General features: G+C 43.1%; 1 protein-coding gene across 2 annotated transcripts in view; it reads left to right on the forward strand.

Moving 5' to 3' along the window:
- The first annotated feature begins 881 nt into the window (after positions 1-881).
- The window catches only part of LOC117059686 (UDP-glucuronosyltransferase 1-6-like), a 32415-nt gene continuing 19154 nt past the window's right edge, over positions 882-14142 (forward strand). The window contains exon 1 of one of the 2 annotated variants that reach the window (XM_033171464.1): positions 882-1760. In XM_033171464.1, the coding sequence (XP_033027355.1) occupies positions 903-1760 (858 nt within the window). In that variant the 5' untranslated portion in view covers positions 882-902. Of the gene's footprint in view, positions 1761-5575; positions 6468-14142 lie in introns of those variants that run through there. The other variant, XM_033171453.1, reaches the window with a different exon arrangement.

A 14142-nucleotide genomic window follows, 5' to 3' on the forward strand; every position in this document is an offset into this window, starting at 1 on the left:
CTGCCCAGTACAGTGAAATATACAGCCTTAAGGTTAAATTACCTGACACTTAGAATTCCATAATGGTTTTTGATTTTTGTGCAAAGCAGCCATGTGGTTAAAACATGTCCATACTAACATGCAATTTTCCCAGTCAAAATTACCCACAAATTGCTTTTCACTCCAAGGAGAAAAAAGAGAACTCCTGCTTGATGGGTAGAGAGAGCAGAAGCTGCTCCAGATTTAAAGCTTCCAAGTGCATAATGGAAGTAAGTAAAGAGGGTTTAGGGCAGCAGTCAGTGAAATAAGCCTAAGGGAACAGCTACCAGGAAGTGACTTAGCAGAAACAGACCAGGGATAGAGAGAGTTGGGGAGTTGAAAGCAAGTTTGTTTGAATAAAGTTGGTTCATATTACTCCTGTTTGATTATTCATGTAACTGACATCACGTGGCATACCGCTTGGTAAACAACCAAACATCACTTGGTAAACAAAGCAAAGCAAAAAAGCTGGCACAAGTATATGTGTGTGTAGTGCTGCCTGCAGTTTGACCCTCAAGGAGTGATTTGAAACAGCAAGCAGATCACGCCACAAACATGTGAAGAAGTGCATGCTTTGTTAAGGAGGTCACTTCCAGACAAGAATCCAGCTATGTCTGGCACATTATTTTAGCACTTTTGGGCGCCCATGTCTGAAGAAGATTTTGTGTGAGCTACAAAATCAGGCCAAATGTCTAACTGATCCATTGCAAGTATTTCACCAGTGTCACTGGGAAAAGTGACTCTCATTAATCAGCAACCTTGTGCTTTATACCAATCATTAACAATATGGGCAGGTTAAACCCAAGGTTAATGGCATGCTGCTCTGGATTTAAAAGGTAGTGTTACATGGCTACATAACAAACACATATAGGCTGTCATTGAAGATGGATTCCGCCTTGCCTCGCTTTCATGGCTGTGCTGTCTGTTTTATCTTTGTTCTCCTCTGCTTTGGAGAGGCAAAGAGGCTGCTAGTGATACCACAGGATGGAAGCCACTGGCTCAGCATGCGTGCTGTAGTGGAGAAGCTCAGTGAAAGAGGGCATGAGATAGTTGTGGTGGCTCCAGAAGTTAATCTGCTCATGAAAGAATCAAAATATTACACTAGGAAAACATTTGCTGTGCCGTATACACCAGATGATCTTTCCCAGCGTTTCCGATTGATGGGCAACCAACCCTTTGATGAAGTCTCTTTTCCTGCCATGATTTTAGGAGCATATAGCAGCTTAATGCATCTCCTTGAAATGTTTTTCATTAATTGCAAAAGCCTTCTGAGGAACAGAGAAGTCATGAAGTACCTGGAAGAGACTCAGTTTGATGCACTTTTCACAGATCCAGCTTTGCCATGTGGAGTCATCCTCGCTGAACATCTCTCCATCCCTTCTGTGTACTTCTTTCGTGGATTCCCATGCGGTTTAGAGAATGCTATCAGCAAATGTCCAGACCCGGTTTCCTATGTCCCAAGATGCTATAGCAGCCACACTGATCACATGACATTTACCCAGCGAGTGTTGAACCAGCTCATTAGCTTCTTAGAGACGCCACTCTTTAAGAGACTGTACATTCCTTACCAAGAGCTTGCTTCAGAACTCCTTCAGAGAGATGTTCACTTGCCAACACTTTACAGAAATGGCTCTGTCTGGCTTTTACGATATGACTTTGTATTTGAGTATCCCAGACCTGTGATGCCAAATATGGTCTTCATTGGAGGAATTAACTGTGAAGAAGGCAAAATCCTGCCACAGGTAGGTGCAATGTATCAATGGTTTTGAGCTTAGATCTGTGTTGCTGCCATGCTCTTTGCTACGAACACAGCCACACTTGAATGAATTATCATAGTGAGATGTTGATTTCTGTACTCCTGTTTGAAAACAAGGTCTGTAGGGGCATGGGATGGGACATTTGTGGCTGTAGCTCAGCAGTTGTGGAGATATACCTTTGCTTAAAGAAAACTGCCTGGTCCTGTGATTATTTGATCTGGGAAATATGGCCATATTGACTTGTTACAGCAGGGGTTTGACAAAATTGCATTTCTGGTGCTTGTTGATATTGAGGGATAGTGTGTAAACTATATCTACTGTTTTCTATTTCATTTGTGACTTTTAACTGTGATTACATTTTTATGTCACAAATTAGTTGCAATCTCTTTAATAGGCCCATGCAAGCTACACTGTTATTCAGGAGGGATGGTTAAGGGTGGCAGGGAAATGAAAAAGGAGTTATTTAAGTATGATAGAAACCAACACCCCCACAGAGAACTGGATCAGATTAAAAAAAAAAAAAGCAATGTAGTAGAAACTAAGGAGGAGGAGGAGAGAGAAATAGAAGAAATGGGTATGTGTGCAGTTGTATCCCTGGCCTTCTTTACAAACTATACAAGAAACATGTCAAAAGGAAGGGGGAACAAGAGTGCCTGGGTGAACTAAAAAGGAAGGCGTTCCTTGAGCACAATGTTTTACTGGGCAGGGATCACACGAGCAGCTACAGGAATGGGTGCTCAAAGCAAGGAGACTCGAGAGACTCAGCGAGAGACTATGCTACTAACTGCTCCCCTAAAATTACACTGGTTTCAGAAGTCTAAGCTGTGATCTCAAGGAAATCGAATCTATTAGCCACGTTCTCCTATACTGCACTCTGTATCGAGATTTGAGGAAGGAGTTAATCGAACCCCTATTAAAAAATCTACCAGGTCGTTCAATTGAAATGCTGACTAGATACTTAATTGAGGACACCAACCCAGAGCGAACTATGACTGTAGCTAAATTTTGCTATCATGCGGCAAGACTGAGACGCGTCATGACATCAACAGACAACAGCGATAAAGCCGTCCACCAAGCCATAGCAGATAATACTTAAATGGAATTATCTCCTATTAAATTTTAGCTTAATTGTAATCTAACATGGGATCTGAAATAGTATTGTTAAAAGACGATATTTAAGAAATATTTATATTATGTACTATCGTTTTATTTCCTCTTCTGCTGGTCTATGACCGTAATAAAGTTTATTATTATTATTAGAAGTCTAAGCTCAGTTATAGTCTTAGAAAGAAAAAACAAATGAACTAAATGTTAGGATGGCATTTGCAAAGAAGTATCAAGGTGTAGGAAAGGAAAGGATTAATGAGATGTCCTTGACAACAGGGAATGCTTGACTCTAGATGGATGCATACATTTCAAGCAACCCCCCCCCCCCCCGAAAAAACAAACCTGGAAACTGTGATTGATTAAGTGTGCTGGGAACTGTAGCTCTGTGATTAACAAACTACAGTTCCCAGGATTCTTTGTGAGGGGAGCTTTAATTGTGTGCCATGATTCTCTAGATTCTGGTAGCAGAGTCTGACTACAGATCTTGGCAGTGGTTTTGTAAATATATATTGCTTCCCATTGTTCAATTATTATGGAGGCATATTTGTGTAGTATCCTCTTTTTGTTAAATTGGATCTTTTGCTCAGGAGAAGTCTTCCGTTCAGTGTCAGGGGTTTTTGCGGAACAAATGCTGATCTTACCCATTCTCATCCTCCCTCAGAATCTATACATTTATTTAAAATATACCCCATATTTATGTTAACATTGCCAAGGCTCAAAGTTACAATATTGGCTGTTTGCATATGCAATTACATGCACATTTCTCTTTGGTGTTTGTACAATAAGCTTGGTTTCAGATCCTCTTGTCTCATTGGGAGGGGTGGAGAGGCAAAACCTCATCAGGTGAGAACATCACTCTCACTGCTTGAGGATCTGAACTGGCCCCAGACATTTCCTGTGTCCTGGAGGGGTACAGGAGGATCCTCTTTGCCAGCACCTTTGAAACCACAGCAGACCACTTTGCCATCCTTGGACTCCAGTCTGGAAGCCCCAGCAGAACAGTGGTCTTCCCAGAACCGTCACTCAGCTGCTCCTGATGTAAGTTAGAGCCAGGGCTGGCCCAAGACATTTTGTCACCTGAGGTGAACCACAAAATGCCCCCCATCCACCAGGGAAGAAGGGGTGAGTGAAGATCAAGAACAGAGGGGTAATAAAGATCCTCATAGGGAACAAGGAGGAAGTAAAGATCTACAGTACATCAAGAGCGTGGTGGGGGGAATCAAATCAACCTTACCCAATGGTTGAAGTGGGAATCAAAGACTATTTTGTGTTGGGGGGGGGCTGTTCTGCATCACATTGGGTGGGTGCAGAACCCAGGAGACCCCAGAGAGCAGCCCTCACCATTTTCTTGTTATGGGTGGGAGACGAGCAGTGCCTCCTTTTTGCAGAGAGACCTCTGTAGAGGTGGCCTGGGGGTGGGCTGCCTAGGAGGCGGTAGATCTGCCTCCATGTAGCAGCCACAATGCATTTATTGAAGGCTGAATCTGCTTCCCCTGTAGATCTTGCTGCCCGAGATTTTGCTCTCTCGGCCTGAGAGTCACATGGAGCTATCCAAGGTGCTATGTTGTCTTTGCTGGTCTGTGACCGAAATAAAATTTGATACTGATACTATGTTTTCTTTGAATTTTGCCTTATCTGACCTCTGTGTTGCCTGATTTTGATTCATCAGAACCTGAATTATTACTTGCTTTCCTTACTAGCACACAAACTCACACCTAACATATCACAAATGTTTGTGTTAGAGCTCCATTTGGCTAAAATAAATGGGTTCTTTAAAAAAGTTCAACATTCCCTTCCTCAGGGTGAGAGCAGGAGCTCCCACATCCCTGGTGTCATGCCAACAGCTGGCTAGGAGAGCAAGAGTGGGGAGTGATAGGAGCAAATAGGGGGAAGAGATTGGTGGCAGCTTGACTGGCTGGTGGATTTTGTGAGAAGAGTGGGTAGCACGTAGCTCAGCATGGCTCATGATAAGGCTGGCAATGGTAAGAACAAGAAATATCAAGTCCACACTGATAAATTCCTAGCAGGGTTGGAGAAATATCTTGCTTCCACTGGCCTGATCCTTCTCAGAGTTGACACTGTGGGCCAAATCATATGACATCAGGGGCAAGGTGCTTTGAAGTCCTGAAGCTGAGACTTCAAAACACCTTGCAAGGAGCTGGTAAAACAAGTATCCCCCTTCATTTTAGCATGGATTTCAGTGCAACCCCTTCCTGAATCTCTCAGATGCCCACCAGCTGTACTTGCCCATCAGCTGACATCATTTATGACCATGGCATCTGATGGATGGAAGGATGGGATTAAATAATGCATTGACCGTGTGCATTATGGTCTGTGTGCATTATTGACTGTCCTTAGCTGAGCAGATGCTAACCACCACTCAGTTGCTCAGTTCTTTTTTTATAATTATAATGGAAAGTTTTTATTGTTTTCAGACAAACATCAAACATAACAACTGCAAAAGTATTCTCTGTAACAATGCAAACAATAACAAGAAAATGAAGGAGGGCTAAACATTTTGTATAGTTCCAGTAGTACTTTTTATGAGCTTTAGCTCCTCCCAAAGTAAATGTTTAACTATAAGCCTTGGCTTTTACTTAAATGTTTACTTCAAAAGAGCACAGAAGGTCAGACTTTGCACTCTAGTATATAAGGGGCTGGCTTGGAGCATACAGCTGATACTTTCAGAGAGAGAGAGAATCAAGCAGACAGACAAAAAAAATGGCTCCTACGGCCTGCTCCCAGGCATATGTTTCCATCCTCATGTTGCTTCTGTATTCTTTGGGTTTTGTTTCTGGTGGGAAACTCTTGGTGGTACCCATGGATGGAAGCCACTGGCTCAGCATGCAACCCATCCTGAACCAACTCAAGAAGAATGGGCATGAGATAGTCGTTGTTGCACCTGAAATCAATATCCACATAAAAGCGTCAGATGATGTTTATACTTTGAAAAGTTTTCCAGTGCCCTTCACCAAAGAAGAAATGGATAACAATATTAAAGAATTTGGAAATGACAATTTTCAAGACCTTCCTTTTTTGGTCAGGTTTTTTAGAGCAATTGAGAGAATGAAACAGACAAATGCTATGTTCTTAGATTCTTGCACACGTTTACTATACAACCAAGAACTGATGAGGTATATCAAGGAGAGCAAATTTGATGCTCTCTTTACAGATCCTATGTTGCCTTGTGGCCAGATAGTTGCTGATTACTTTGGCATCCCCTCTGTCTTTTTCTTACGAGGAATACCATGTGGTTTTGACTTTGAAGCTGCGCAGTGTCCAAGGCCTCCTTCTTATGTCCCAAGAGGTATGACAGGAAACACAGATCATATGACGTTTGCCCAGCGTGTGAAAAATCTCCTGTTCCACCTGTCAGAATACTTCCTCTGCAGTTTTGTCTACTCTCCTTATGCAAGTCTTGCTTCAGAGTTTCTGCAGAGAGATCTGAGTCTCACAGAACTTCTAAGTCATGGATCCATTTGGCTGATGAGAATGGACTTTGTGGCTGAATATCCAAGGCCACTAATGCCAAATATGATTATAATTGGAGGGGTAAACTGTGCTTGGAAGAAGCCATTATCTCAGGTTGGTAATGCTGCTGCTACTTATTATTATTATGATTATTTTATTTTTGTTGTTCTTCAAGTTATTATGTCAGGATTCTGAATTTTGTAGGATTTCTATTAGGAGTAGAAGCATGATTTTTAGACTTTCTAGTCCAGTGTTTTTCAACCTTTTTTGGGCAAAGGCACACTTGTTTCATGAAAAAAAAATCACGAGGCACACCACCATTAGAAAATGTTAAAAAAATTAACTCTGTGCCTATATTGACTATATATAAAGTAATTCTCTTGAATTTTTCAATTTTTCCCATGGCACACCAGGCAACATCTTGCGGCACACTAGTGTGCCGCGGAACAGTGGTTGAAAAACACTGTTCTAGTCAATCACCAGAGTTTGGTGCAACTAGTGCTATTTTTACTTTTGTAGTACAGTTTGATATTAATTCCAACCCCGCCTTCCAGCAAAAAAAAAAAAAACTCAATAGAAAACATGCAATGAATTCACTAAATAGTCTATAGTCTATAAAATATACAAAATATCTATAAGTGATAAGAACTCTCCTAATAACACCTCATTAACTGAACTGAAAATGCATGCCTGAATAAGATTTCCCCTGGTGCACCAGGCAGCACTTCTTGATGAAGCCCACAGCAGGACCCCTTTCCCCATCCATGCCTGTAGCATGTGCTGATGTTGTGTCTAGTTTCTGGGCAGCCACAGCTGAGTCAGAACAGCTCACCCCAGCTCATCCACCCAGGTTTCAGGAACAAGAGCAGTATCGGTATTCTCATTCTCAATCAAGTCATGAATGGCTCAAAAATTATGTTCCAATTTTCTCCATGAGCCAGATTGCAACAATGATTGTCATGAACAATCTCAAGCAACTTTGGCCAAGGAATTTTGGAAAATGATTGATGCCGAGCTGAAGTCTTGGAAACACCTAAGGCTTAGTTGGCTGGACTAGACTGCAGCAATTAAGACCTCTGTTTTACCAAGATTCCCATTTTTGTTTCAAACCCTCCCTGTAACTATCCCCTCAAATATCTTTGTTAAATGGCAACTGTTGCATAATGGATTTATTGCTTAGGGAAAGCGTGGTCATGTGACCAATAAAACCCTCTATAGACCTTGGATGAAGGAAGGACTGAGAATGCCTGATTTGAAGTATTATCATGAGGCTTTTCATCAAAAGCAGCTAATTAAAATAGTCAAGGAGACCCAATGAATTAATTCCCTCTAGTCCTTCAATATGTGTATTGCTGTTTCTTAGTATATCTAGACCTAAAAAAAAGAAAAGGGGGGAGGAAAGCAGCCGCCCGGAGAGAGAACCAGCGGCTGCTTTCCTTCCCCCTTTTCTTTTCTTTTAAAGTTGCCGCGCCGCAGCACGGGCACCAGTGGGTGGCACCCCTTCCGTGTGGCGGCACGGCAAGTTTTAAGGCTGTGCTGCTGTTCATGCGCTGCACCCTTAAAAGTTGCTGCACCCCACGCGTGCCAGCGGCACCGATCGCAGGGGCGGGGCGCCGCCTCGAGTGTCAGCGCCCCCCGTCCCCTTGCTCCACCCCTGCTCCCTCCCCCCCATGGGCGCTCTCCCTGGGGGGCAAGCCCCATGCGGAATGCCACGGGGGTCGCTCCCAAGCCCAGCACGCACGGGCTTTCTCTTGATGTCCCTGAAGTGTGGCAAGCCCAGCGGCCGCCGCACAAAAACACAAGCCGACCATGGTCCCACTGTCTGCATCCCTTAAAAGGGGTGGGGAGTCGTGCTGGGTAGTTGCGGACCGTTGAATCAATCCCATACACACTTTCATGTGTTGATAGAATCAATCCCATGCACACTTTCATGGAAGTGTTTATTTGCTTCTCTGAAGCATTCTGAGAAAATGTACACAGGATCAGACTGCAAGACAGATTTCTATTCTAGGTGAGGCATATTTTCCTGAAAATAACTCAAAGGGACTTGCCAATCACGTGTCCCCTATTTATTCAAAATCATGTTGCACTTTGTTCAAAAAAGTCTTGCCCTACAGAAGTGTGCTCAGGTTTAGAGTGTTACTCAGAAATTCCTACTAAAATTGATGTGTAAAACACATTAAGGTAAATATGAGAGAAGTTCTTGTTTGTTTATGCAGCTCTTGCTTTGCTTGCTTTCAGAATATTTATCTTTCTTGTATTCCTCTAAAAACTAGGTGCGTGTTATGGTCAGGTGTGTTTCATGGAGCGAAAAATAAGTTTGTTCTTGGTATAAGCTTTCGTGTGCATGCACACTTCTTCAGATACACACGACTACCTACCTGAATCTATTATATTGTGTTTGTTTCTCAAAAAAAAACCAAGCAAGCCATATAGGAAAGCTTAAACCCTTGATTCTGTAAGGAAGCAATTTGTGGGAATACACTTCGTGGGTTCCTTTGAACCCGCGGTTATTTGTTTAATTTAATGATTATTTGTGTACTATTTTATGTATTCTTCCTCACAAAAGTGAAAGCAAAAGCAGGGCTCAGTAGGCATTTTGCCACTGAGATCCCTCCGCCTAAAATTCTAGTTCCAGAGGTTTTCAAAGTTGTCAATGGTCGTTTATTCTGCTTCCCGCCTTTTTGGGGGGCAGCAACAGCGTTCCTATTGGTAAATATATCGATCATGACGTTGCACTTGGTTATCAATAAAAGGCTGCGGCTCCCCGTATTGGGCATGTTAAGTTGGGGACTCAGTTAGAGATAGACAGGATTGAACAGCCGTTCAGTTAGTTGGGGTTTTTTGGGGCTGAGGGTTGGATGGGTTGGAAGCGCGTGCAGGTGGTAGTTAGGTTTTAGTTTGCGGATGATTTGGCGGTAAAGGTTTAGTTAGGTTTTAGTTTAGCATAGGCTTAGATCGCGGAAGATTTGGCGGTACAGATTTAGTTAGCCTTAGCATTGCGGAAGATTTGGCGGTGTAGGGACTTTTAGTTTAGGGGACTCTTAGAATAGTGATAGGTTCAAAGAAAGTCTAGAAGCCTATGCGGGTCAGCCAAAGCCATAAAGGAAATTACTGTGTCTGTCTTTATTTGGGGAAGAATTTTGGTTTTAAAAATCGTTAGGGGTTTCACTTAGTGCTTTTCAACAGTGTAGGAGGTCGCAAGTCATCCCAAGTTTAGTCACGAGGCAAGTCTTTTATTCCTACTCACTCACGCACCTTCAGATTTTGGCCTGGCGGACAACGGCGCGTCCCGTTCACAGGCTTGGCCGGCGCCCGTGCATTTACGCATGTGAGGTGCTGGCCGCAGATCCCCAGCAACTGGAATCCCATGCATAGGTGGCCTAGGCTTATGCATGGGAAGCTCCAGCACCGAATCCCCGCAGCAATTTGAGGGGGAGATGGGTCCTCTCTCCCTGTTTTGTTTTGTTTTTTATAAAAAAAACAGCAACAGAAGAAGGAGCATGTGCTCCACTGAGCCTAAACTAGCTAATAAAGAAGATGAAATAAATACCAAAGAAAGCCAATAGATAATGGGCAAAACAGAAGCTTGCAACTTTTGCAATGGATTCTATATTTGCATTTTAAAAATAAAAATAACACAAAGGACTTGTACAAAAACAGTCTTGTAGAAAACCTCTGTGTTAAAAACATTCTTTAAGGGTTGTACATATATATTGCAGTTACAGTCCCCAGAGATCTTTTGGGCATGCCTTCAGTGAGCATCAGTCAGTGGCAATAGGCAAATTAGGATCATTTGAATTGCTGGCAGCAGAACGGCTAGATTGTATTTAGGTGAGCAGCACACAGAAGTCAGGTGTGTGGCGATAAAAACCATCCACCTAGACATCACTGCGTACATGACGAAAATTTAGGAGCGAGAAATTTAATAAACTTTAAAAGAAAAAAGAACAAAATATTCATCTTGCTGGAATGTAGTAACCTTTAACATATTCAATAAGTAGTTATGAACTTTTATGACCTCCGCTTGTTACACAATCAAACTGTTTAATTGTGATGAATCATCTTCTGTAACTTAAGATTTTGTTAATGTAAATAACTCAACTGGAATTCTTATGATTAGATATAAAGACTTTATGTCCTGGTGGCTATAGGTTCAGCAGAGGCAACATGTTAAACATTTACTTGATGAGTTCAGGGCCACTGCCGGAAGAACGGGAGTGTGGAGGGAGTGGACTGCCCCCAGCACCACTATTCCGGTAGGGTGCCATCGTGGCGCCCCCCAGACACGCGCCGCGCCGTGCACCACGCCCCCACAGACGGCGTGTCACACCCCCAGAACGTGCGCCACGCCCCTGCAGGCGGCGCACCATGCCCTCGCGGGCAGCGTACCATGCCCCTGGGATGCGTGCCATGCCCCCGGGGCATGCACCATGCCCCCGCCCGCCGGCTCTCCGCACCTGGTAGTGGAGCATGCAGCTTCACCACTGTTCAGGGTTCCTTGATTCCATGTTAGGAAGGATGAATTCAAGGTCTCAAGCAGCTGTGAGCCTTGCCTTTTTGTTCCGTTTGTGGCATTGTGCTGGAAGTGGGAAGCTGTTGGTGAGGCCACAGAATGGAAGTCACTGGCCAAATAAGCAAGTGGTGGTAGAGGAGCTTGAGCAAAAAGAACATCGGGTTGTGGTTGTACTGCTAGAAAGCACTTTGGTCATGCCGAAAGATATCTTCTGAGCATTTTACTATAAGAACATGCTGTGCCATACTTACATGGACGTAAGTGTAACTTATACTTACACCCAGGAGCAGTTGGGTGAATTTTACTGTGCAGTAGGTGAGAATGTTTTAAATAATTCTCATTTCTGGAGTAGGTTGTTCAAGTATATAAAAACATATCTCAGATTATTTCCATGTTTGCTTCTACTTGTATGACAGAGAGCTAGCAGAGCAATTTTGATGCCACCCGCCCAGTCAGCCTGACATCAATACCAGGAAAGATTCTAGAGCAGATCATTAAGCAAACGGTCTGTGAGCACCTAGAAAGGAACGCTGTGATCACTAAAAGTCAGCATGGGTTTCTGAAAAATAAGTCATGTCAGAACAATCTGATCTCATTTTTTCACAGAATTACAAGCCTGGTAGATGAAGGGAACGCTGTGGATGTAGCCTATCTTGATTTCAGCAAGGCCTTTGACAAGGTGTCCCATAATATTCTTGTAAAGAAGCTGGTAAAATGCGGGCTAGACAATGCTACCATTCAGTGGATTTGTAACTGGCTGACTGACCGAACCCAAAGGGTGCTCATCAAAGGCTCCTCTTCATCCTGGAGAGAAGTGACTAGTGGGGTGCCACAGGGTTCTGTCTTGGGCCCAGTCTTATTCAACATCTTCATCAATGACTTGGATGATGGGCTTGAGGGCATCCTGGTCAAGTTTGCAGATGACACCAAATTGGGAGGGGTGGCTAATACCCCAGAGGACAGGATCACACTTCAAAATGACCTTAACAGATTGGACAACTGGGCCAAAGCAAACAAGATGAATTTTAACAAGGAGAAATGTAAAGTACTACACTTGGGCAAAAAAAATGAAAGGCACAAATACAGGATGGGTGACACCTGGCTTGAGAGCAGTACATGTGAAAAGGATCTAGGAGTCTTGGTAGGCCATAAACTTGACATGAGTCAACAGTGTGATGCAGCAGCTAAAAAAGCCAATGCAATTCTGGGCTGCATCAATAGGAGTATAGCATCTAGATCAAGGGAAGTAATAGTACCACTGTATTCCGCTCTGGTCAGACCTCACCCGGAATACTGTGTCCAGTTCTGGGCATCACAGTTAAAGAAGGATACTGACAAGCTGGAACGTGTCCAGAGGAGGGCAACCAAAATGGTCAAAGGCCTGGAAATGATGCCTTATGAGGAACGGCTTAGGGAGCTGCGTATGTTTAGCCTGGAGAAGAGAAGGTTAAGGGGTGATATGATAGCCATGTTCAACTATATAAAAGGATGTCATATAGAGGAGGGAGAAAGGTTGTTTTCTGCTGCTCCAGAGAAGCGGGCACGAAGCAATGGATTCAAACTACAAGAAAGAAGATTCCACCTAAACATTAGGAAGAACTTCCTGACAGTAAGCTGTTCAACAGTGGAATTTGCTGCCAAGGAGTTTGGTGGAGTCTCCTTCTTTGGAGGTCTTTAAGCGGAGGCTTGACAGCCATCTGTCAGGAATGCTTTGATGGTGTTTCCTGTTTGGCAGGGGGTTGGACTGGATGGCCCTTGGGGTCTCTTCCAATTCTATGATTCTAAGATGCTGTGCTCCTTGTGCTGAATATCTTTCCTTGATCATAGTCTACTTCTTGCATAGACTTCCATATGGTCTGAATTTTAAGGCAGCCCAGAATCCAAGCCCCCTACCTTTTATCTCAGGAACTTACCGGTATACAGCTTATTCAGATCATATGACATTTGCTGAGCATGTGACAAACATTTTAATGATGGTGTTAAATTCTTTATTTTGCACTTCTTAATTTTTTGTAAAATATTAATATATTGCTATTGAATCTCTGAAGAGGAAGATTACAATCTTGGATTTTTTTAAAAATAAACATCCCTTTGGTCACTTAGCATTTGATTACCTCAGACATGGTTTTAATTGGAGAGATAAACTCTGAACAGAGAAGGCATTATCCCAGGTTTGGAACACTTTCTCATGAAATTACTATATATCTGCAATTTTACAGGACCTCCGTCACCTGATTTATGCTATGATTTGTGCCTTGACTAGTGTTATTAAGGAGGTAGCAACTCTCGGCCTACTCAATATGTTGGGATCCTTGACAAACTGATTTGCTTTTGTTTCTACTCCACTGATGCTAAACATGTTTATCTGGAGTGAAGCACTATTTTCATGTAAAAAAAGGATATTGAGTAATACCCAATGCTGAAGCTTCACTGGTGCAATGGACTTTGTGCATGCAGTGGAACTCTAACCTTTCCTATTCCCTCCCAGCCCACCCCCACCCCCAAAAATCTCCTCAAAATCCTCAAAATCAACTCCAAGTGTTTAGAAGTCCCTCTGTAGCATATTGTGGAGATGGATGTAGGAAGCAGAGGAAACAGAAGTCTCATTGCAAACAGAGGGAGAATTGAATACATCTCAATCTCTCTCTCTCTCTCTCTCTCTATATATATATATATATATGTTCCCATTGCGTGCGCGCCTGACACCACCTTGCTCCGTAACCGCTGCACCAAACAGCATCAAATTAGGACAAAGCGTAACATGACCATCGAGGAAGGATCTAGCATAATAAAAATTTTAAAAAACCCACACCTGTCATGCCTAAAATATAGAATAAAGGCAAAAAAAATTGGCGCACACATTACGTGTCACCAGCAACAGAACTGAAGACTCCAACAGCATCCAATAGAAAGGCGGATTGCCTGTTGACGTCATCAGACCTGCGCCAAAAAGAAAACCCCGTCCACCATTTTATAACTGCCATCTGTAAGCACCCAAGGACTTTCTGAAACAAACTGCTTAGTGGAAATGTGGAAAAAAGATGGAGCAGGAGGCAGGGCAGTTGTGGAAGAGAGGGGGAGAAAAAAAATGTGGCAGCAAAATAAGGCTGCCTGAGAGGTCACAGTGAGTAAGACCGGCTCTGAGGGGATTTTGTCGCTGGGGTGCGTAATTTTGGGACTGGGGTGGGGGAGAATGCTCTTTTTAATGGCGTAGAGCATGGGGCCAGTTAATTGTGAGGAGGGGGGTGTTTGTGGGGGGGGGTTGCACTTTTA

This window comes from Lacerta agilis, chromosome 1 (genome assembly GCF_009819535.1).
Source record: "Lacerta agilis isolate rLacAgi1 chromosome 1, rLacAgi1.pri, whole genome shotgun sequence".
Classification (NCBI taxonomy): Eukaryota; Metazoa; Chordata; class Lepidosauria; order Squamata; family Lacertidae; genus Lacerta; species Lacerta agilis.